This window comes from Monomorium pharaonis, chromosome 10 (genome assembly GCF_013373865.1).
Source record: "Monomorium pharaonis isolate MP-MQ-018 chromosome 10, ASM1337386v2, whole genome shotgun sequence".
In the NCBI taxonomy this organism is placed as follows: Eukaryota; Metazoa; Arthropoda; class Insecta; order Hymenoptera; family Formicidae; genus Monomorium; species Monomorium pharaonis.
The window spans coordinates 1,985,169-2,010,062 of NC_050476.1; the positions used below are offsets into that span (position 1 = coordinate 1,985,169).

Genomic DNA, 24,894 nt, shown 5'->3' on the forward strand with positions numbered 1-24,894 from the left:
TATAATTAAAAATTGAAAAATTATATATAAAATGTAATTGAAAATTTGAGAAATACGCGTGATTACGAATAATAAGTATGATTGTTGAGAGAGGAAATAGTAGCTACGAAAAAAGTAGTAACTACTCTTATTGTTGCTTCCTCGCGGATAAGGGCAGTGTCAAGTAGAATTGTCGCGCTGAAAATGCCAAACGTAAACCCTGCATCGGCTCACGAATTACCAGGAGAGCGTTCTTTCTAACGATAAAGCTTCCAGCCTCGAGGTGGAGGGTCCTCGAGGTCTCGCGAAAATGACCTCGTCGTCGTGATCACGCGGACGTGTCTCCCCGGTGTCCTCGGCCACCATTCGCGACAGCAACAATTCGCGACGTGATTCATTCGGACTTCCTTCCGTCTCTCCCGTCGCTTTCCGCTCGAGCGAGTGAGTCTTATTAAACGCTTATTATATAGAAGATCTAAAGTACGTCAATAGAAGATTGTCGATACCGAGTGGTCTGTTTTCGCCACCGACCGAAGAGAGTACCTTCGATCCACGAACCCAACCAACATCGTCCCTCCCTCCCTCCCTCCCTGCCTTCCTCCCTTCGTACTCACGAACATTCTCCGAGCACACTACTCACGGTGCTCTTCGTCATTCTAAACCTAATGTTATTGACCCAAAAGGAGAGTACGTCCGTTCCCTTCGACATCGGCGTCCCTTTCGCACCGTCCGTCTCTTCGGCGTGTGTTGTGTTCATCATCGCGCAGCGAGATTTGTTTGATTTCGATCGATGCAGTTCCTAGCGCAAGCGTATCATTAACGCGAGCGAGTCGCTCGTTGACGACATTTCCTCGTCGATATCCTTCCCTGCTTCACGAGAGAGTCTTCGGTTCGTCTCGATTCCCTCATGTTTCCTCCGCAACCCTGCTGAAATTGATGAGTCCCGTCGATGAGGCACAAAGCCGGTCTTCCGCGCGTTAAACGACGGTAGAGGAGGTCCTTCGATCGTTGCTGGACGAAGCTCCAGGCAGACTCCACGCACCGAACGTTTCTCGCGCGTTGCCCTTCCAGTCGACACTTTCGGGAATGTATTTCATCTCTTGGTAAGTGGCCGCAGGTATTCCATCCCGAACGCGTCCAGGAACTGGCCTCAGAATGTCGACTGTGCTCTGCGCCGTTCCTCCGTAATCTCGTCTTTTCGTCAGCAATCTCGTTGTAACATCCGGTTGCGCTTGCCTCAAAGTCAAGTCCGATTCCCACGGACTGCTCGAGGACCTGGACCAAGTTCTAGAAGCGTTCATCGAATCCTCGTCTTCATAATGACGAGGTTGATATTGATGATGATAGCGATGACGCCAGACTCTCTCGTTGATTCGCTTACCGATCTCGTATTGGACGTCCGCGTGACGTTGCCGTACGAGCTCTTGATGATCCCTGCTAGCCCTTTGCAATTGCCGAAGCACCAGTTCGATGTATTTGAGCGCCTCGCCATTCTTGGCCATTCGTTGTGCTCGGTCCGTGACCCCGCCGTGACCGATGCTACCCCAGCTGCCCTGTGACCTTCGTCCTACAAGTCGCTCGCATTCCGCTCTGTAACGTTCCGTGTGATGAGCGTGGAGGGTCTCGTCGTAACGACTCTGTTCCGTAACGTCAACGAGACGTCGCGCGTCGCGCTTCGTTGTCGATCTTAGCATCGCCGGGCGCGGACCGAGCAAGTAGCGGGGCGTCTCGAGGGCACGGCCGAGTTCGAAGGTGGTTTCAGTTAGGCCCGAGTATCGACGGTTCTAATTCGGATAGATCCCCTGGCCTCATACGTGCGTCGCTAACGTGCCCACCGCGGATGTGCGCTTCACCGTCGCCATGGCCCCGTTTGGACCGCCGGTGATGTAATGCGCTGACAGTGGGGCCTGTAAAATAGAAAAAAAAAACGCGGCATCCTGAGTCACATTATCGACTATTTTGCATTTAATTATGACGTATCTTCTTCGTTAAATTTAAGAAGATACAGCTTCTTTTTCTAGATTTTTATTTTAACCCTATTTTTGAGACAAAATACTTTTTAATTTAAAATTTGAACATAAATGTATCATAAATTTAATACAAACAATATTGAATTAATCACTTGACACGTTTGTTGAATAAAAAAAATGAAAAAATGGATTTTTATATTCTTTGAAAATTATATTAATTTTTTTATAGATCAGAATTATAAATAATATATAAATATAATTTTTTTCTTTCCTCTGGAGGAAGAAGAAATTATCTTGTATGTTTATTTCATATGTCTATAAAAGTTGAAGTACCATTAATACATTTTTATGATACGTAACACATATATTTAATTACACCAACTCCATAGAAACATAAAACAGACATTCGAGCTAATGTGTTCCCATCTATATCCATTAAACTATAAACCCTCAAATAGTACAAAGATTGAATTATACAGTATGAAAACATGCACCGAGTAATACGGGAGCGGAAAAGTTGTAAAAAGCTATATTTTTTCTCATTTCGGGAAATAAAAGGATTTGTAAAACTGCGTAATACGAATTTCAGCCACGTTATTATGGCACTTTTTCTACAATTCTAAAGGAAAAAATTGAAAATTTTACGTTTTTGCCATAGCAACTAAACATTGCACCTTTTCAAATGTGTGACATTATTATACTATTATTTTGCTTATACTATTATTTTGCTCAACAGAGCCACATGATCCGTTTCTTACACCGTTTCGATTATAAATAGTTAGCATGCCTGGTTAAATTAGAATGTAAAGTGATAAATAATGAATCGTTATGGCAAATTTTGTCAGCATTTACGAAAAGGTTATAAATATAAATCATTTAGAAAGATGAGAAACAAATTAGTTTAACTTTATATCATAATCTCCACGTGCATCCTTGTAATTACCAAAACCCATATTTATATGCATCTTTTAATACCGCGCTTATACTTTAAAATTAAATCCGGATCGTTGATGAAACTGAACTGTGCTCGAAACAACACAACTTACCTGATTATCTGAATTTTAATCTCTTTCTTCCGAGCAAAACTTTTTTTTTTGTTTTTTTGAATACCACATCTTACACGAAGGCATGCGATGTAGAGTGCACAAGCAAAAACAATTTACGTGCAGAAATTTACGTGCGTCGGGGAATTGGAATATGGACCGTACGGGAAAGGATTAGCGTTGCAAAATGAAAATAGCGCGCGCGCAGTTGCAATGGCTTTGCAATATTGACAGTTTGCTCCCGATCTACCCCAAGTTGCACGAAGCACCGATGCGGCGCTCCGAGCTCCGACGTCGGCGTCGGCGTAACTACGTTTAGGAATTTGACATACATTTCGCTATTGTACCAACCTGCGGGCCAGCGCCGTTCAAGGTATTCAAGCTATTCATTCTCATTGCCTGCGTGTACGGCGGCGGTGCCGGCGTGACTCCCGGCACGGCTGTGTGCGGCGCGTGTCGGAGCTGCTCGGCCGCTGACATTCTGTATTCGTTTGCAAGAAAGAAATGCAGCGTTAGTGACGGGAAATCGGGCTTTTTCCCCGCGTCGGAATTTAAATCGCGGCAAAAGAAGAGAGCGAGAAACCGACATGCAAACGGTAACTGAATCCGATGGCGGACTTGTTCAAATGAATCGTTCAATATATTCTCATGCATTTATCGTATAGAATTGAGAAGAAAGTAAAATTTTTATCTAACGTTAAAATGTTTTGATACTTTTAGTGTGGGAGAGTTGATCACGTAAAAGGGAACGGAAAAATAAGCGAACTACTTCGAGAAAGAGTATATCTCAGAGTTTCGCGTCAATCACGTTTATCATTGCAAAGCGTTTCTCTTTTTCTCTTCCGTCTCGAGGTAGAAAGATTTTCAGGAGACTTCCACATTGACGGCTCTCGGTCAGCTTTTATTCTACGATTACGTTATCGCCGTGGATACTGAACTGAAATCGTAACGAATTCACTCCCCGTTTCGGTCGTCGAACCGAGGAAGCCTTTCGTCGTCTCGGTTCGTAGACTCGAGAGGCGTCTCGAATTCTGAGTCTTAACCGAAACAAAACACGTGGGGGTTGTTGCTGTTTGCATCTTTGGCGGAGGAAGGTAAACAGAGGGAAGGGAAGGCACGTATGAACCAGCGATGCGGATGACGTAAGCGTGGACCTCCGGTATTTTAGACGACAATAGTGAGACGGTTCGATCGTTCCACGCGATCATCTTCCATCGGGAGGGTATAAAATTTTGAACGGACGATCGGCTGAACGTAACTACGAAGCAAGAATTTTTAAGGCTTCCTTGAGAAAAACAGAGAGGCCGAATGCAACGTGTGCGGTCGTAGACGCGAAATTTACACGGAATCAAGAAACTCTTTCTCTTTCTCCCCCCTCCCTCACGGTTGATTTTTTAATTATCGTGCCTCCGTAATATTTTTAAGGGAAGCCGAGAGCGTCTCTCGCTCTTTCCGCAACCGCGCCTCGCTCTCATATCTAATTTAGCTGTTCGCGACGAGCGCATTCCCGGCACGTACGACGTGAGATTCTCGCGCATCGGGGATGACAAGCGCTGGCGCGACGTATATGTAAACGGTACGTGATGTCGCCTAAGGTATCCGCGGCCGATCAATGACACGAGCCAATTATAATTAGTCCGAGGCATCCGCGCGAGCGGATCCCGTCGACTATGTTGACACTCTCAGAAATTTTGGAACTTCGATCGAGCGCGAACGAGACGAGCGTTATTTCCTTGGCTTACAAGGAAGGAGCGTCATGTTACACTGAAACTAAACCGGTGCTCTCCTCCTGCGGATTATCTCGCGTGTCTCTCAAGTCAACAATTTTCCGGAAAATTTTGGAAAAACTTTTTTACTAACGGTTAGGTCGCAATGGTAAAGTAGTAAATCCTTTTTTCCCTTTCTGACTTGTCGTCGGAACAACGGATTTAGAGACAAGCTTCACTTAACAAGCTTACCTGAGATAGGGATTGCCGTATGTCGCGGAAAATCGCGGATCGATCGGCGTTGTCTGCGGCGTTGTCGAGCTGCCCAGGTTGGCCGAGCTGAGTCCGATTTTTTTCGATGACAGAATACCGCTCGAGGATATCCTGCTTAAGGACTCTCGCGAAGCGCCCATGCTCTGCGTCGTTGGTGGCATATAATCGCGAGTGTAGTCAACGTATGGCACGTAACCGTTATTGTTACTACCATCCTACAGAAACAGATGCCACGTCTCACTTTTAACATCGAATACCAACATGAATAACGACAATGAATATTTTCATGCAAGAGTCTACTTTCAAAAATCTGTTCTCAGATAAATAAATCTCTTTTCCCGCATTTATCGTGTAAAATATAGAGCACGCGTTCCGATATTCGCTTACGTTATTCTTCGGCGGGAAGGAAGGCTCGGTATAATCGGCGCTGTAACGATAACCGGATAATGGATTCGGCACTGGTCCAGCAAGCGCCAAGGCGTTTACTCCTCTGGTACTTCCTTCGCCTTCACTGTCAAGGGCCGTGACACTTTCCGCGTTGCTGACACTGGATCCCGCTCGAATGTCCGCTTTGACATCCGAGAGGTTGCTACTCCTATCGCTTTCTCTGTATCGATCGGCGTTAGAATCGGTTTCCTCTGTATGAATCAGAAAAAAAAGGGGCATCGATGTACACGCAAATGCCTCAAAAGGTTAAGAACAGTCAAGTTTAAGAATGGTATAAAACATTCGTTAAACTTGCGAGCAAATTTTTGTTTGCGACATGTTCTGTATATATTGGCGTTGTAATTACTTACGCATATCAGTCTCTTGAGTCGGCGTTGTTCGTGGCCGTGGCTGCTTAATACGCTCACGACATTGTAGAATGAGTATCACTATTATGCCAATTAGGATCACGCAGACAACCAGTCCGGCGATGATCAAGATCAGTTGCCAATCGACTGGAATCAACGCTAATCGTCATGCTTGGTTAAAATCTCGTTTGCCAGATGAAGAGCGAGGCGCGTTAGTTATTTATATACGCATCACCGCTTGAAAAGTGGTACGAGTCAACAACATCAAATTCACCAGACGACTCTCTCGAATAACAGCGATGTGTATTTGCGTGTATCTTATTATATTACTCTTGGAAATTAAACGAGCAAGTTTATCTTCATCATTTCCGCTTTAATGTAAAAAAAATTTAAGATTCGCGTTTTTTAACTCGTATCACTTTTTACGGAAACGTTTCTGTAATCCCAAGTTTTCTTCCTCTAGAATAAAATTACGTAACGTAACGGAAATTACATGGTGATTCGAACAGCTTAGATATAAGGTTTGATATACATTAACAGCGAGTCATTTATCGAAGGCAATTATTTGGCCGTGGGCGATGGTTAAAGTAGTTTGCGAATCATTAACTGGAGAGCTGATCGCGCAAATGAGCTGATCTAGAATCTCTCTGATCTTTCGGAAGCACGAGTGGCGATAAAGCCGCGGACGTATTACTCTTACAAATTGTGATTTCCCAGAGCATCGTAACGGGTAAAAGCTCCCTCGGTTTCACAAAAGGATTTCAAATTATCGCGTTGTTAAAAAGATATCTCGCTTTTGCTCGGCAAACATACGAGATAATTATATCATGACAAACAACGTCAATTGTCGGGAAGTAGAAATACAAATTTCTTTTTCCTCTAAGTAAGCAGTGGTTAAAAATGTTTTAAATATTTCGATAAATAGAGCGACGTACTTTCAGCCAGACATTTAAATATCTCATTTAACATGGCTTTTAAATGTACGAGAAATACCTACGTATTTCGCCGGTGTTATCTCGGCGAATATACGTGCGGTTAGAGAGACTCTGGCAATATTTCAACTCCCTAATCACTCTTAAACTACTTTACATACTTTCGATTTGCTTGGGGAAAAGTGAGCCGATTTATAACAAGCTGTCTATGCGGATTAGACCATTTGTTTACCGCGAATTTTATATATAAATTTATGTACTGTCATTTATTTTAATATTATCATAACCGTTTTGTACACATATACCCATCTCCACTGTATTATCAGAATAAAATTTCTTGGGTAATGTTTAAAGTCGATTCTCTTATAAAAATATCAGAATCATTAAAATAAGAGGTATTCTTTTACGCGAGAAAGCTTTTGTGAGAAGTGCCTTTATGCATTTTGAAAATACGAGCGATCGTTATAAACGTGTATGCGTTCTATGTATAGAAGACACATATGTAGTCACACACATACACATATATTCCCGTCGTGTTACAATTAACCCATATCGTTTGCCGTTTGTTCCACGAGCAAATACGGTTTCTCATAATCGTTATATCATGATCGTAAAATTAGAACTTTCTCGTTTCTAACGACATCGCCTTTAGTACATCTTTTCGTTTTAATGACTGCTCGCGGCGAGACAATACCGGCGTGAGTTACATTTGTACTCTTTAGACGTACGTCTGAAATTACATGTTAACGAATAGCGGTGCTCTTTAATTACGAAGGCTATTACAATGAAACGAAATGTTTCGATCAATGCCATTATTTCTTGTCCCAGAAATACATACCCGTCATTATTATAGCGATCATTAAAGAAAGCGATGTGATTCGTTCGAATTTGGCATGATCTAGATAATTATTTTGATATGATTGATATGCAAGTCGTTCAATCTTTTACTACGATCGTCTATTTCTTCCTTCTTCTCGACTTATTTTAACAATATCATTTTAACACAGGAGTTAGTATAGTTGCGTGTTATGAGCAAAAATTGATGTGAGCAAAGATTAATATGAGTAAAAAAAAATTTATAATTTTATATTTTTTGTTGCAAACTATATATTCATAAGCTTTTGAAAAAGTCCGATGGAGAGGAGGATAAATTTTTACATGTTAATAAATATGAATAATAATTAATGATTTTTTGACTTTATTCTTCATGCCTTTGTTTTTATTTTGGCTTTATTCTTTATGCCTTTGTTCTGACGAAATTGTAACGAGAAAATAACGTAATATTATGTTCATATAAAGGCGCAGTTTTAACGCATGTTTCAACTGGCAAAGTATTAATATCTTTTCGACGTTTTAGTAAAACATCGCATTGTATGAAATTAACTGTGATGACGTGTCGAATTTTGCTTATCATCAACCGGTGCCTTTAGCGTATTCGGTACCATATATTAACTAAAAATTATTTTAGAGGTAAAACGATATAAATATAAATAATTTCTCAGTTATAAATAAAAGGGATTTTGCTTAATAGAATTATGAAAATACAAAGAGAAGTCAAATTTAACTTTGTCAGCTAATTTCAGATTTAAAAAGATAATTTAAATTGAAAGTTTATGTAATAAAAGATTTTATTCTAGGAAACATATTCACTAATTGTGACTCACTTAACATCTCTTGATATTGAGATTTCCGAGAATACGAGATAATATAATAAATATTTAATTAACATAAGAATATTGGATTATAGTATCGTATAAAATTATAGAGGAAAATATTAAATATTAAGCGCGAAAGATTTGAAATTAAATCTTCGTAGAGAAAAATTTACTTTGCGAATCGTGCAAATAGCATCGCTTCCCCCGCTAAACGAACCTATTATCCAACAATATGTACAATTCGAATTCGCAAGATCTTCGGAAGCTTATCTAGAGATGAGGCATGATCGGGCGAGAGTAAGAGAGTAATCTACGTCAGATATCAAACACTTACTGTGTGCCGTCAGCTTGATGATGACGGAATCCGTGCCGAAGCTGTTCGTAACCGTGCAGTTGTAATCCCCGAAGTACGTCGATATGGGATCCAGCAGGGTGACAGTGCTGACTACCCTCTCGGCCGCGTATTCCTCTTGCACGTAGAACGGCGTATTGTTCGACGTGAAATTGAGCTCGCGACCGGCGAAGCTCCACACCACCGATTCCGCTTTTGGCACGGATATCGCGGTGCACTTAACCTGGGAAGCAAATCGGGGGAAAAACGCGGTGGAATAAAAAAATTGCGGTTAAGCGCGAGAACGTCCCTCTCCACCCCATTGCCGGGTACCCCCGGTCTTTCACCCTCGTCAACCAGGGTGACCCGCGCGCTCTTCTCTCTCTCTCTCTCTCTCTCTCTCTCTCTCTCTCTCTCTCTCTCTTCTAAAAGTATTTCAAGCATCGGCAGAGAGAAAAATGTGGGAATGGTATCGCGCGCGATCATCGTGAGCTCCTGTGTCAGCGGATACATATATATGTGGGATGTAGCGAAACGCTTCGACGAGTTTCGGGTACCAGTTCATCTGAATCGAAACACGAGACGGAAATTCGTATCGACACACGTCCGCGAACGTCTACACCTTTTTCAATGGAGTTTGAAATCGATACAATTTTAATGAGATGAATTTAAATAAATGTTATCTCACGTTATATTAATTATTACGCCAATTATGTAGATTTGGCTTAGTCGAGACACTTGCTGTATCAATTAGAGAAGTGCGAATCGGGGGAATTTTTTGAAGCTAAATCGTATCGAATCGTTAAAACACAACTTTTAATTAATGACGTAATTATTGTTAAATTAAATATTAATATATAGATAATAACAAAAAAGATTTCTACATTGTAAGAAAAATAATATTGATTATATGTAAAACACACAATTACTTTAAATATGATTTTATAAAATTGTCGATACGTGATTCTCAATAATTCAGATTCTAGTCATAGAGATTCAAACATGAATCGCATATATATTGACAATCTTATAAAATCATATTTAAATCGACTTTATATCATATAATCAATATTATTTTTTTCATTAAATTCAATTTGATTCGGATTCGAATAGTTCGCGCATCTCTGATATCAGTAAAAATTTACAAAAACGTAATAATTTCCGGAACTTAATGTAAATGATTTTTTTTCGTTTTAACGCGAGCATGTTTATTGAGATCACTTGGAACGTATCAACATCCCCCCGTACATATTGACCAATTTGCAGATTCTCAAGCGTATTTTCATGTCGCGGATGAAGCTAAATTATCCAGAGTAAATTATACTGAGTGCTTCCTGATAACTGCTGTTCCCGGCTCAAAAGATCTTTCCGGTGGCGGGGAGGGGAAGGGTGCTTCCGTACAATAATAATTCATGATACACACATACATAGACGCGCGTACAGGGGACGCTGGCGCGACGGCACTCAAGAAAATTACGCGAGGATCGCGCGTTTCTTTGCGCTTCCCTCCCCCGTCGATAGTCGCATTGTATACATGATACCTACTCGCGAAGAGCGATGGGTGGTCGAAGAAAGACGTCGTCCGGGGAATTTGTGTATACGCACCTTTACCACACCTTCGTCGGGCACGTATTGGATCCTTTGCGACACGATGCTCGGTGGTGCACGAATGTAGATGTTGGCATGGCCGGTTAATTCCGGAAAGCCGTGCACACGGGCCTTGCAGTAGTAACGGCCGGCGGTGTCGGGACTCACAAAGACGCTTATGTTCGGACTGGTGGCGACCGTTCGCTCCGAATCCTCGTGGTACCACAGAATCTCCGGCGTCGGATTCCCGTCTACGTCGCACTGCAGGATCTCCGTCGCGCCATAATGCGTTTCTACAGAGACCGGCGGGTGCCGAAACTGCGGGCCGTCTGTGGAAATTCAATTTTAACCCCCGGGTCAGCTTGCGCGAGAATGAACACGCGGATCAGAGGGAGAGCGGGGACGGGGGGAAAAAATGTTACCTCCTTACCGCCGTCGCCACGGCGTCTATTTCGACGCGGCTTATTTCGAGAGCGCCTTTTCGCGCGGCGCGCGGCGCTCTCTATATTTTATATCGTTACCGCGATTGCTCCTTTAACGCGCCTGTAAGGTACCGGCTTTACGGCGAAACGAAATTCTCTCTTTCTCAGCGCGGTTTCGAGCGGCGCGCGCGCACGGAACGCGCGGGCGCGCTCTCTATTTTATACCTTTACGCGATTGTATTTTTAGACCACTGCGTCGAAACTGCATGGTATCATTTTTTTCATACAAGATGAACGTTGAAATTCACGCGTGATCGAAACGAAAATATGCCCTGAAATTTTACGCGCGAAATGGCTCCTAAAAATTATTGATCCCTCTCCGCTATTGTTATTTTATTCACGGGAATTAAATTTTTCGCTCACATCTTATATCCAGGGTTTGGCTCTCCTCACTTTTACCAACTTCGTTCGAGACCTCGCATTTCACGGTCGCGTCGTGCAGCTCGCGGGTAGCATTGTGAATAATCATCTCCGTGGTGTAGTCCCCGATCACCTTTTTCTTGTTGATAAACCACCTGGAAAAGAAAAGTGAAATATACATCGGGTGAAAGAGGACGGGTTTGAAATAAAGCGGCCGCTTTATCCTCTGCAATAATTTGACCATTGGCGGGTATAATAAGCCGACGCTGTTGGATCAGAAACTCACGGATTATCAGGCATTTTTCACAACTCGCCTTTCCTCCCTTTTTACCACTCTGCAACTTTCTTGCGTCGCCATCTCCCGCTCCGGATCAATACGACTTTTTAATAACGCGGCGCATCTAAATAATTACTTCTGTCTGACTCGATGTCAGAGTTGGTTTTTTTTTCACATTGTATATGATAAGATAAATTAGTGCAATGTGTGTGTGTGTGTGTGTAGATATTTTTCAATTGGATTTGACTTCTCTTTAAGTGAAATACAGTTTCGGTAATTAGATCTCAATTAAAACTTCTAGAATTTAATTAAAAATCACATGAAAAGTAAATCTTGACTTAATTATCATAATTTATCTGATGCAAATTTAACTTTTTTGATCACGGTCAATGGAAAAAGTGAGTAATTTCTCGACATTTACACGCTGCAGACAGAAATCGATTTTAAAGAAATCAAGAGGAGCACACTTATAAATTTGGTTCGGTGACATTTTGTACACGTGCTTTATGACGACGTTTCCTTACCGAAGTACTTCTGCCACTCGACTTTTGCCAACCGAGGCGTCCTCACGGAGAATCCGAGCGATTTATCTCGAGCATCGTTTGGCCGCACAATCGAGGAAAAGAGCCTCGGCGTCGTCGTTTCGAATGGTAATAAACGGGAGAGGGCAGGCTGCGCTTTTCGCAGCGGCGAAACGGCCTTCGCGTACAATCAGCGAAAAGGAGGGAAGAGAGAAAGAGAGAGAGAGAGAGGGAGAGGGAGAAAGGGAGAAAACCGAATCGAACTGGAACGACGACTTACCGAGCTCGTGTGTCTCTAGGCAAGAGACCGTAGTGCACCACCCTCTACCACCCTCCTTTCGCGCGCCCTTCACTCCTCGCATTGCAATCGATTTTATCGGAGCCATAGAGCCGTCCGACAGACAATTTACCTCGCAAAGATGCCGGCAAAAGCGCCTGTGCAACGTACATTCGCGCGAATACTGTGCCATAACGACTCGATAAACATCGAAGTGTCTGTAGGTCATCTCGTATCTTCCGGCAAAGTTCAACTCTTCCGCGTACGCATCTATAGAGTGTTCGGGGGAGAGACGCGATCTAACTTTAGGAAGATATTTTACTCGCAGGAAGAGAGATTGAAAGAAGTTTTATGAATCCGGCAATACCTTCCTACATCGAGTTGTAACACGTTATATGTATTTGTCACTGGAGGGGATTGTTTCTCGTTTTCTCTAGCGCGAGTACAGACATATGTTTCAAGAAACAAACCCTTTTTGAATAGTTTGCGTATGCGTATTTTCCAACTTTAATATTTATTTTCTAACACGCGTCTAATTGGTTTCCTCATAAGCGCAACAATTTGCACATAAAGTGGAAAAGTTTACGACGTGAGGAGAGACGAATATTTTCTGTGTGCCATTTCGTTCTCCCTAATCCGCGAATTTATCAACGAGATTTTGATCACGGAAATAACGCAAAATTAATTAGTATCCGAAAATTAGCTCTATTTAGTTTATCTTATCTCGCGTCTGAGAGACTTCCTACATTTCCCGTAGTATTATACAATCCTTTCTCTACTGTAATGAGATCACTCTGAAAGAACTGATACGGATAGCGGATTTTGTTACTTTTGTTATCTCATTGTTTAGCACCGCGCGAAAGCATCGAAAATCACGTCGGTCTCTCGTTGCCTTCCTCAGTTTTCACTTGCATTCGAACTTTTTTTACACGGTGGCGCGACGACGACCGTTGTAAAAGCTATAAAAAGCTGTGGAAGCTATAAAAGCTGTTAAAACGACTGGTAACTAACGTTCGTTATCGTCAATACAATGTGGTCCTCTGGCTGCTCTTTACTCGTTTCTCCGTCTATCCTACTATCCGTGAAGTCCCATAAGCGGATCAAGTTTCTTTTTTTCCACGGAGCTTTAACACACACATCACCTACACCTGGAGAAAGTCTGTCGCAACTCAAAAAAAAAAAAGAAACACGAGAGAAGGAAAAAGAAAGCGAACGATTTTGAGCTTTTATATCCGTGTAAAAGCTTTCCGTTCAGTTTATGTACAGGAAAAGAGCCACAATTTAAATCTCGGTCCTCGCAAAAAATTACGGTAGGTAAATCGAAATCCTTTTGTTCTCCGTCTTTGACTATAAAGTTAATTTACGAAATTCGCGCGCAAGCGAAATACGGCGATGCGAGAGAACCATATTGGCGAAACCGTCAATACTTCACACACTGTACATTCGAAACTGAAAAAGTGACTTGGTTTTGCAAATTGCGATAATTTTTTTTTTTTTAGATACGCAATCTGCCGCGCTTTCTCGGGGGGTGTTATTTTCGACGAGCCGATTTAATTCGAGCGGCCATTCGATAATCTCGTAAATTAATACAGCACGTCATCCGGGGCGGGCGGTCCTTTTTTTTCCCCCGGCGGGATGTTGCGTAACGAATAATTTAAAAGCAATCAAAGCCGGCCCGCTAGGCAAAACCCGCAAACGCGCCCCACGTTAACACGTGCGCGCGCAACACCGTCCTGAATTTGACATTGTCCTCTTTGTAGAGAGACGGATATCGATCATCCGCCTTCTCTTTGTCGTTCGCAGCCCATGTACGAACAACGCGGCTCACGTTTTGCTTACGCGCCCTCGCGTGCTCGCGAGCGCGCCGACGACGGCGTCGCTCACCTGTAGCGGACACGATATCGTGAGAAACTATCGATATTTCGGAAACTTTAAGTAGCTTAAGGCTCACGGGGAATTGATCGCTTTAAGGAACGGAAGTTGATACGAGGTTGAATCGCGGGGGGAAAAGAAGCGGATATTGCCTCTACACACATTATATTTTATTTGCGTATGAAAAAAGGGTTTAGATCGCGACTACTTTCTATCAAATATATATTTTTTAAAATAGTTTTGACGATAGTGTTAAGACGGAGTATTTAGTATTTTATGATGATTGATTATGATAAGATTTTTAACACGAAAATTTGGCTGTGCATTATTTGCGATCTCATGTATTAATTTTCTTGTCATATTATCAATATTTCACTTGTATGTTAATTGTGGGTACACAAAGGATAACTATTAAGTAACCAGTTTTGAAACTCTCTCTCACGCGACACACACACACACACACAACTATATTGATTTTATTGAACAACGCTGGTGGCGACCCGATTTAAAGTAAAGTTTGAATTATCATAAATTTATACAAATCTTACTTCATTTTTAATAAATAATTAATTTTGTAATTTTATCGACTTTCTACGTTCTTACTACAAAATACAATTTTTATTATCTTCAGAGTTGTCATAATTCTGTTAATTACTTCGGTGTATTTCGCGAATTGGATATTCAAATTTTTTTTTGTACCGATATTAACAAAAATTATCGTCTTGTTTTAGGGATGTTTTTGCTCACCTGTATTCCACGTCGGGCGGATTGGCCTCGGCGAAACATTTGAACCTGAGCTCGGAACCTTCGACGATGCGATCGATCTTCGAAAGGGATACCTTCGGTGCGTAACGTACCTGAAAACAAAACATGTAAGTCACCTTTTTCTAAACCTCCCATCGCGCAGAAATTGAACACGGTCCGCTCGATATTATCTTCGCGCTCTTGTTCCGAGGTGTGCTACGTACGCATAGTCCGGAATAATAATAATGCACATCCATTACTGTGCATTTGAAATTTTCGGAGCGTTCGTTATATATTTCACAAGGGAAATAGGAGATACATCCCGTAGTATATCACTCAAACTCGATACACTCTTCCAGAATTGAATGAAATTTTACCTGTTCAATTTTGAGAGCTTGCCCGAAACCTTTTAGAGACCTATTTATCATGTGTTATTTAAAACCGTATCCTTTTTTATCGCTATCGCATGATTTGAAAATAGATAATGATTTATTTGCATCGCGTTTTACTTGGATTTACCAAGTATTTCTTTTTATTGATTTTCTTTTTTTTTTTAACGATATTTTTTGAAGTAACATCAAACGAAAATGTCAAAGTACCATTACTTCTTTTATAAGCGATTGAAAGTACTTTCTAAGTTAAACTTGAAAATCATCATTGATAGCAAAGTTTATTTCGCGACAAACTTTGAATTTAATAAAATTTTAATATTTGAGCTTTATAATTTTTATGAAGATTTGATTTTAATATTGAAAATCAATATATTATTAAAAGATTTATTTGAGTAAATAAAAAGCAGAAATTTATTAAATTTTATTTCACATAATCTGAGAGGTAACTGTAAAATAAAATGTAATTACATATTAATAAGAAATATATCAACAGAAATCGACTCCGAGTTGCCAGAAAGAAATATCTGTCGTTAACGAAAGCGAGATATTCTCTCCATGTCCCGTGAATTTATATTCCCTCTGTCGACACGTGCGTGGATGATAAAGAAAAAGCACATCGAGGAAATGAGAGTTCGTTCGAACTTGCTTGCGTAAGAATTGCTTCCAATTAGGGCGATATTAACGTCGAACTTATATTAGGAGTCGTGAAAAGCGCGGGTAATATATCCGGCGCAGTGTAAAAGAGTTACGTAATAACTCGTGAGAATTTTCTCTGCAGGTCGGCACGGCACGGCGGCGTAATATCGCGCGCCGTCCTCGCCGTCGCGTCGTCGCCGTCGTCGTCCCGTCCGTCGTCCCGTCGTCCCGCCGTCGTCGTCCGTCGTCCCGTCGTCGTCGTCGCAAATTCGAATGTTCTACCCGGGCAAAAATCTCGGCGAGTTCGCTTCGTTGCCCTTTTCCATGAAACTATTTGTTCCCTTTGCCACTTCGGATAATGGAGTCTACGTCTCTGAAGAAAAGAGGGCGGAAGTAGTACCCGGAGAACGCGCCAAAGTACTCGCGCGCTCGCAGCACGAAAGTTGCGCCAGCGGATGGCGATTACCGCGCGCTAACCGCTTCTCAAGACACGACGTTAATTATTATACGTCGCCTCGTTACCCTCCCTCGTTACCCTCCCTGCCTCGTCCCTGCCCCGGCTTTCGCGCGACTCGCGTTAATTTCTTCCTCCGGTCAACGAGTAAAAAGAGCGCGCGCAAAAGGCCAGTGATTTTATTTAAGCGAGATTTCTATCTCCCCTCCTCCTCCTCCTCCTTCTCCCTTCGCATCCCATTTTCTTTTATTTCCCTCTGATTTCTCGCTCGTCTCGTTGACACGGTTCACAGACTTGTTTCAGAATATTACCTTGTCCATTTCCGACAGTGTGATTCAAGCCCGCAGAACTTTATCAGAATTGTGCGTACGCTATATAGGTCCACAGGTTCAATTACTTGTATGTATGTACATACGTACCTCCACGCGAAGTTTGGCGCTTTGCGGCGAACGATCCGCCATATTTTGACTTTGGCACGTGAAAGTCGTGTTGTCGTGATCCTTCCGTGGCATCACTCTCAGGACGGACTTTACAGTAGTCAGCGGACCGTTATCGTACGGCTCCTTCGTGGTCTTGATGCCACGGTGTAGCACGTTGCCCAGTCCATCGATCCACGTGATCTGCAAGAAACGTTACAGTTAAAAATAGCGTCGCTCGAGAAAACACTCGCGTCAGGGAATTGACCCGTGACCGGAATTCTTATGCTTTTATTACCATAATGTTGCCCGTGGGATCTAAAAACTTAGGATTTTTTTTTTTTTGAAAGACAGCCCTTTTAGGGAAACATTTTAACAAAAATGCAAAAACTTCACTTTGACGTTATATCGAGAGTAATCCATTACGATATGACCTTAAAAATAAAACTATTTTCAATAATATATTACAGTTTCTTGAATTAAAGTGACGTCCGTCTCCGTCTCGCATACAATTGAAAATTTTCGATGACGTTGTTTACAGATAAAAACCGATAGCCTCGCAGCTATTGGCACGGATGCGATTCGCAGCGATCAATTAATAATGAAGTTGCGAACGAATTTCCGCGCATAATGCCGTAACATGATTGTTCTGCCAGGCCTGTTCAAACACAATCGCGCGCGTATGTGCGTGCGTGTCGCGGAAATCAAGCTTATCGGCTCTAATTAGACACCTCATGCGAGAGTTCCTGCTGTTTGTTATCGATATGAGATCTCCGGGCTGCAAGTGCCGCAGCGTCCTTCCGCGTTCACAGCGTTAGGGATCGCTAGAATAATCGTGTTCCCACATAGTGTCACCATTAGGCTCTACATTGTCTCGTATCACGATTTATGCCCTCTTCGCACGATTTTTACGACGTATCAACGTTATCGCAATTTCACCGGACGGGCAGATATCAATCGGACATATTTTGTTTTTTTGAGGCGTCCGTCCCGCGATTACTCCGTGATAATTTTGTTTTTTTTCTGATTCACTTGCAGCATACGGTCTGTCATTACTCATATTTATTAATAAAATTCACACGATATACTAATATTTGTGCAGTTTGGCATAATTTCTCTGCTACGTATAAGAGAAAATGTTAATGCTCCTTCTAATTAAAACATCTAGGTTAAAAAGTCAAAAATAATTAAAAATTAAATTCACACTATTCTTATATTATTAAAAATAATAATTAAATATTACTAATTGTCAGAGGAACAATTTTCTACAACAAATCCATATTTTTGAATATATTATATTAGACGAATGCAATATTTTTTATATGTTTACAATAGATGTAATCAACATATTTTTTAAAAGGCTGAAAGATGGTCTATTTATCGATGTTTAATTTATTGGCAACTTTTTCTAACGAAACGTATAAATTTCTACCCATTAACATTGTGCGTGTTGTCATCGTTAATATCGGAAGATCTTTCAGAGTGATTTGTCTTTGAGATTGAAATTATTTCATTTAAATTTAGCGAATTATCTTTCGTAGATTGAAATTGAAACACAGATACGTCAAATTATTACACATCTGAACGATAATGTACCTTTTTTAAGCCATATTTAATATATTAACATATCTTTTAATAATGTATTAAATAAAACGTTATTTACTATATGTTTCCAACGGTGGAACAAAAAAAAAGTAAACTTTTTGTCTAATATTTTACAATGCAGATTAAAAGATTTGATAACAATAGTTTTATTTTCTGCGGTTTATTTTTTTTTAATTTTGAATTTAAAGCTATGCAATGCTATTGTTAGTTCACTACGATAACATAATATAAAAAATCGTAGTATATCGGATATGTAATGCGTAATACTGTTTGATTTCCATAAATATGTGTGTAGATATTTTCAAACGCGAGAGAAATATCGGAAATCGACAGCTACGATTTACGTGAGTTTGCCTTCTTCCGTGCAATCAGCGCGTCGAATATGCTTTCCGTTGACGCCTTCTCGCGATGCAGGTTCGTTTAGTCGCTTTTCTAACTGCGGCCTCCGCAGGAAATCGATCTCGTCCGCTCTAATTAGGAGTTCTGCGGTCTCGCGGTGCAGTACCATTTACTATTGTGTCACGAGTGCGAATGAAATTACCGTGCAAAGTGCATCTGTCTGAAGGAGCGAAAAATCGGAGCATGCGGATATTTTTACTTCTTCTTTTAAAATTTTCTCGTAAAATAGCCCTAGAAAGCTCATAATACAATTAACTTTCACGAAACGCGTTACTTGTAACGGCAGAATCCGGAATTTCTGAAAAAATTGAAACAATTTAAAGACCTTAGAATAGAAACCGAATAAATATTAAAATATTATATACATATATGTATATGAAAGCCTGGTATTAATGGCTATAGCAATATGTGCGCTTCGCGAAAAAGTATCATTTGTCGCAAAATTATGATTGTGGCATAATTTCGCTTTTATTTAAAATCTTTATTTCATATTTCAATAAACATGGCTCTCGAACTAATCTCCATTGAATGCTCATCCCACTTTTCCGCTCGCTTAATCATCTGATATTCAGTTTTTACGCTTTCACGGTATTAAAGCGTGCATTTCGCATTTTCTGGCCGCGAATGAAATACATGCGCAGAAATACGCGCGCAGCTGGGTTGCCCTCCGGGCTAGAGATTTCGAGGCGTGCGCGCGTCCAGCTTTATTACGAAACATATTGAGAATCGTATCAGGATATCCCGTAGCGGTTTTCTCTGGTAAGATGAATAGATTCACAACTAATAATTTCCCGTGGGTATCCACGCACCCCCGTCCCGTCACTCCCGCGCGGACCATTCGCACGATGGACAATAGCTCTGAAAGTGGAGTTACGGGATGTAGAATAAGCGGTGTGGCCAGGTGAAGAGAAGGCTAGTAGTGGTAATGGTGTAGTAGTAGTAGTAGTAAAGAGAAAGAGAGAGAGAGAGAGAGAGAGAGAGAGAGAGAGAGAGAGAGAGAGAGAGAGAGAGAGAGAGAGAGAGAGAGAGAGAGAGAGAGAGAGATGTTGAAGAAAGGCGGAGGCAAGGACGGGAATTGCGCGAGTAAATGCCCTATCCCGTTGTTGGAGCTGTTTAATTACTAGTTATCAGTTGAAAGGCAAACGGAGGGACGCGCGAGAGAGGGTGCGCGCGCGACAGCGGATCGAGGAAAGAAGAGAGAAGCGAAATCGGATTATGGCGAGAGCTGCGAAGCATTCGACTGTGGTGACTCTGAATTTCTAGCGGAATTGCACAGTTTCTTCTCTCTCTCTCTCTCTCTCTCTCTCTCTCTCTCTCTCTCTATTTCGCCCCCTTCCCTCGTCCATTCGCTTTTTCTTTCCTTTTCTCTTCCGTGCGATTCGCCTAATGAAGGCCGATAAGGCCGCGATAGATTCAGCAATATCGGCGGCTTAGAGCGTCACCCGACTGAGAATCTCAGAGGGAACGAGATGGCTTGTACATTAAGTCGTAAAATCGAGAGATCTGCATTTATTAAATGTTTCCTTCGATTTTATCGCGCGGGGAGATTTCCGAGATTTCCCAAGTTGATGTAATCGTAATTACAACAAATTGTTGTTCGCCAGGCACATTAAAGCATCAATGTATGTTTTCGTACGTTTGCTAAATATTCGTATAATGAAATATAAATGGAGAACAATAATACATTTGGTGAAATAAAAGCCATTTTAGAATTCTGCCTCGAGGAAACTCGCGGTATCTCGCAAGTTTTGGCGGCAATACGATAGCAAGTCTTAAAACTTTGGCGTCGTCGCGAAGACGAAGAAGACGAAGAGGCGAGAGATATCATCAGGAGTGAAAGTGTACGAAATACAATGATTTAAACAATTGTGTGAGAATTGTAGCAAGTAGACGTTACATGTTTGGGAGCAATTATTAGACGCTGTTTAATATTAATCTCAAGATTATACGCGACGAAGACAACTTAGCAGTTACTCGACTTTGGTGAAAATTATTTCGGAAAATCCTTCTGTTTTATTCATCTCCATAAACTTTTCGATACGCGAGATACAGTAAACGGAACGCAAAATCGGAAGCAAGCGAATTCTAAGGTCTACCGAATATTTAATTAACCCCCCTTAACTTTATTTTCTTAATAAACGTTTCATATATTGTAATTTTTTAATTACAGTATTATACACTTACTATGTGTTATATATTTTAATGTAGCACGTTTGACATGAATAAATAAATTTGATATAATTTGATATGAATTCAATCAGATTAGATTCTATTGGAATTGGAGATGTATATCGTGACTCTCTTGGATATATGTGGATATAAACAAATACTACGTGCATATACATATATATATATATATATACTATATATATGATTGGAAATTAATTTTTTCCCCTTTTTTTTAGATATGCAGTTTTAAAAAATTGTAAACATGTTTTCGGTAAGAGACTTGTACGAATTTGATAATACGGCTTTCATTTAGCTCGTTGCACGCGTTAAAAAATTTCCAACGACAAACAAAACAAGAGCGTATAAAAAATCAAAGATAAATATGCTTTGGGACCATTCGGGTGTAACCTATCGGCGCCTACGGCAGCTCATAAACCGATAACAGATTTTAGCCAATCCGTATCGTCGCCAAAATATTTCGTACATTATCACGATAGATATTTAATGTAAAAAAATTTTAAGTGTGTGTGTTAGAAATATCTAGATTCTGAATACGTCGGTGAGATCGAAATGTATTGTACATTTTTATCCATGACTACTCCTTATTACATTTTATGACATCTTATACATTTTGCTTTTCATATATTGATAATGCCGCACGTGGTACGCGGGAAAAAGAGGTCTAACGATGAAACCGCACGAGCTTTACGCACGATATCGCGTGATTAGCGCTCCACTCTTTCTCTCTTGCACTAACGCTTTCACTGATCCAACAATGCATCAGAATTTTGTGAGTAGCTTTTGCTCCATTTTTCCGCCCCGTGAGCGGATAACGTTGAGTCACGTCAATGATCGATTATGAAGGTAGTGTATTGTTTGACTGAACAGATCTGGGCGCAATAATAACGCAATTAATAAAAATTCACGAAATGTACCGTTGTCGAAAGATAAATTTTAAATTTTGCAAGCGAGCAATTTAACAAGAGTAAAAATAAAGAGTAAAGGTAAAAATAAGATACAAACAAATTTAATGTAATGTTTTACAATTTATACAATAATGCATATACAGAAAAATGTTGTATTGAATGAATATTAAAAGTATGGAAGCATTTGCGTTAAATAATTATTACTTTGCTCGAAATATAACGGTTTATTCATCGCTGTAAAAATGATTGTTATATACGTGGAAAGAACAGATATTTTTTAAATCATTTTTTATTCATTATTTTTCTCTATTAATACGCTGTGCTTTTTTTTCACTCACGCATTTGATAGCAGACGGGGCCTGCAGACGCGGCCATTTGCACATCTTATGGAACTTTTCATAAAACGATTGAAATAATGGTTGGATGAGAATTCCGTATATAATGAGACTATTCAAATGATTGAAATTCGGATGTTGTGCACAGCCTATTTCCGTAATAATATTTGTAACACCGGAGAATATTGATTTAATTAATGGGTACGCAAAATGTGGTTTCGCGGTAATGAATAATGCGAAAATTAAGCTCTCATAAAATATGATACTTTTCACGGATTTGCGCGATTACGATTTGACGCATCACGAATTGCGAATTATTAAGAAAAATATATGCAATCCGTGATCAACATACGTACTACAGTCAACGCCACAGTCGTGTTAAATTACTTCTCTGACTATTGACTGTCATTTATTTTAATCATCAATATTCCACCAAAATTATGGGACTTTTGTGGGATTATGTAGTTCAATATTCTATCACATTGCAATCGATCCATTTTAGTCGCTCTATGATTTAATGTATTCTTTTTGTATGCCGCAGCACATTCAAAATGGATATTTTTTTTATGTTTAAATATTCTGTGATCATTACTCGCACGTCGGTTCCCCGATCGTGCCATTAATCGTGGATTTGCATAATTTTAATTAAAAAGCATGCGTTTGCGAACGATCGAGAAACAAATTTCATTAAATTCTTTACTCGTTGCCGATTAACTAGCTATTCCTGCTAGGCTGGAATTAATATTAACGACTGTGAACATCGTCGGGATCATATTTATCTGAGGGTAAAATTCGTGCGAGACAAACTCGCATGTCCTTGGAATATTTCGATATTTATAAAATGTATTGGACAAACATTTCATAACTTTTAATGAATTGCTCAGTCGCGATAATAAATTATATCGTTTACTTTTTTACGTGCAAAAAAATATGGTTACAAGATTTACATTAAAAAATGGATGCTTAAAAAATTTTTAACAGGTTTTTTTACGTGTAAAATTTTTTTCTTGCAAATGGTTTGTAAATATTTCTGAAATTGTTTAAAATATTTGCACATGCTCTCTTTCTTTCTTAAAATTTCAATCTTTTAACTACTTGTTACGTTATTATGTTCAGAAAATAATTAGTTGAAATAGATAAAACAGTAATAGAATTGTATATTTATATATTTATTTATAAAGGATATATCTATAAAAAGTACTAGCTGTTTGAATTAAATTAGTTTATGATTTTATTAAGTAAATCAGTCGACACACTATATAAATAGGCTAATAAATTTCTACGTGAAAGACGAGTAAGTAGATTTTAGAGTACCCTATACGTATTGTCTTGCGAAAAACTTCTTAGCGTGCAATTGTAATGGAAAGTTATGCAGTCGTGATAACTTCCGATGTTGTTAGGGCCCGCATAGCCGAACTTTCGCTATGTAATGAATGAAAATAAAGCGCGCCGTATGAAATCCGTAGGCGGTACATTAGCGTAATGGAAAACCCTTATCTCCAGAACAGTCATTAAGTTTAAGCTCTTTTATATACGGATAAACTTCCTTTTGTCACGAATATTATGGAAACACATCTTGCAAGCTCATGAAGCTAACGAGAACTTTTTCCTGGTATTACGTGTGTCTCGTAAAGCAGTCACTTTGGTCTGAGTGTAATATATCAAAGCATTTATCCACATCCTCTTTAACAATATTTTATGCAGGGATAATTGTATCACATAGCATACCGTATTACGTTATCGCGATTATTACGGTTAAAATATTTGCCTTAATGTGAAAAATGCATGCTCAATATCGAGCTATTATTACCACGTGGTATTGAGTGCAAAAACAATAATTGCTAATGACGCTAATTTATATCAGTATACAGCATGTATAATAAAACGCAAAATCCACAAATTATATTGTCCCTTCTTTCTTTTCAAATTAATTCGTTTCTCGGGCTGCCTCGTATTTTACATGCGTTATTTACGTGTCAAACATATTTTATACGTTTATAAGTTCAGGGAAGGGATGGAATTGCCGAAGCAATCAGTATTAACTGACGTGGCTAGATGTATAGGGACACAGGTAACCCACATAAATCTCAGGCTCACCGAGCGTGATTCGAAGTTGTTTTTGTTGCGCGGTACCACGCGTTCTGCTGAGTGGACTTCGCAGCAAGAAATGCGGCTCGTGGCTTCGGACCCGGTCAGATTTTCAGGGCAGATTCGGTACTATTTACTAAGTGTCTCACGCTCGGATATTCTCGCTTCTAGTTTAGTCAGTCAGCAGAAATAATAATAACGTTTTTCATATTATTAATTCCACGGATTAAGATCCACGTGGCACTCTTTCCAATGCGAGCTCTTCAATGAATCTAATTCAATACCAAATAGTATTACTGGGCTATTCAGCAACCTGTATATTGCTACACGAAAAAATGGTCTTGAATCACGCTCCACAGATTTGACATATAGTTTACGAGAATTAATCGTGAGAAAAATAGTTCGTACTTTGTGTTTCTGCAATTTGCCACGAAGGAGATTTGATATATGGATATGTACATCCTGTTTTATGACGAATCCGTGACTATAACTCTTATATATAGAGTTTATATATATAGAGCCACGTTATGAGATATATTATAACGCATAATACATTACTGTATAATTTTAGATATATATTATTAGATACGATACAAGAGCTCCAAATGTATTCCATTCATCATGTTAATGTACTCATCAAAGAAATGTCTGAAATATATTATTTTTGTTCA

General features: G+C 40.0%; 1 protein-coding gene across 2 annotated transcripts in view; it reads right to left on the reverse strand.

Moving 5' to 3' along the window:
• Window positions 1-1,766: 1,766 nt before the first annotated feature.
• Window positions 1,767-24,894, reverse strand: part of LOC105834888 (irregular chiasm C-roughest protein) — a 120,974-nt gene continuing 97,846 nt past the window's right edge. The window contains exons 4-13 of one of the 2 annotated variants that reach the window (XM_036293189.1): window positions 16,705-16,905; window positions 14,807-14,916; window positions 11,116-11,267; window positions 10,289-10,599; window positions 8,687-8,927; window positions 5,769-5,912; window positions 5,359-5,609; window positions 4,951-5,186; window positions 3,344-3,473; window positions 1,767-1,886 (exon numbers count right to left, since the gene is read on the reverse strand). In XM_036293189.1, the coding sequence (XP_036149082.1) occupies window positions 1,788-1,886; window positions 3,344-3,473; window positions 4,951-5,186; window positions 5,359-5,609; window positions 5,769-5,912; window positions 8,687-8,927; window positions 10,289-10,599; window positions 11,116-11,267; window positions 14,807-14,916; window positions 16,705-16,905 (1,875 nt within the window). In that variant the 3' untranslated portion in view covers window positions 1,767-1,787. Of the gene's footprint in view, window positions 1,887-3,343; window positions 3,474-4,950; window positions 5,187-5,358; window positions 5,610-5,768; window positions 5,925-8,686; window positions 8,928-10,288; window positions 10,600-11,115; window positions 11,268-14,806; window positions 14,917-16,704; window positions 16,906-24,894 lie in introns of both variants that reach the window. The other variant, XM_012677717.3, reaches the window with a different exon arrangement.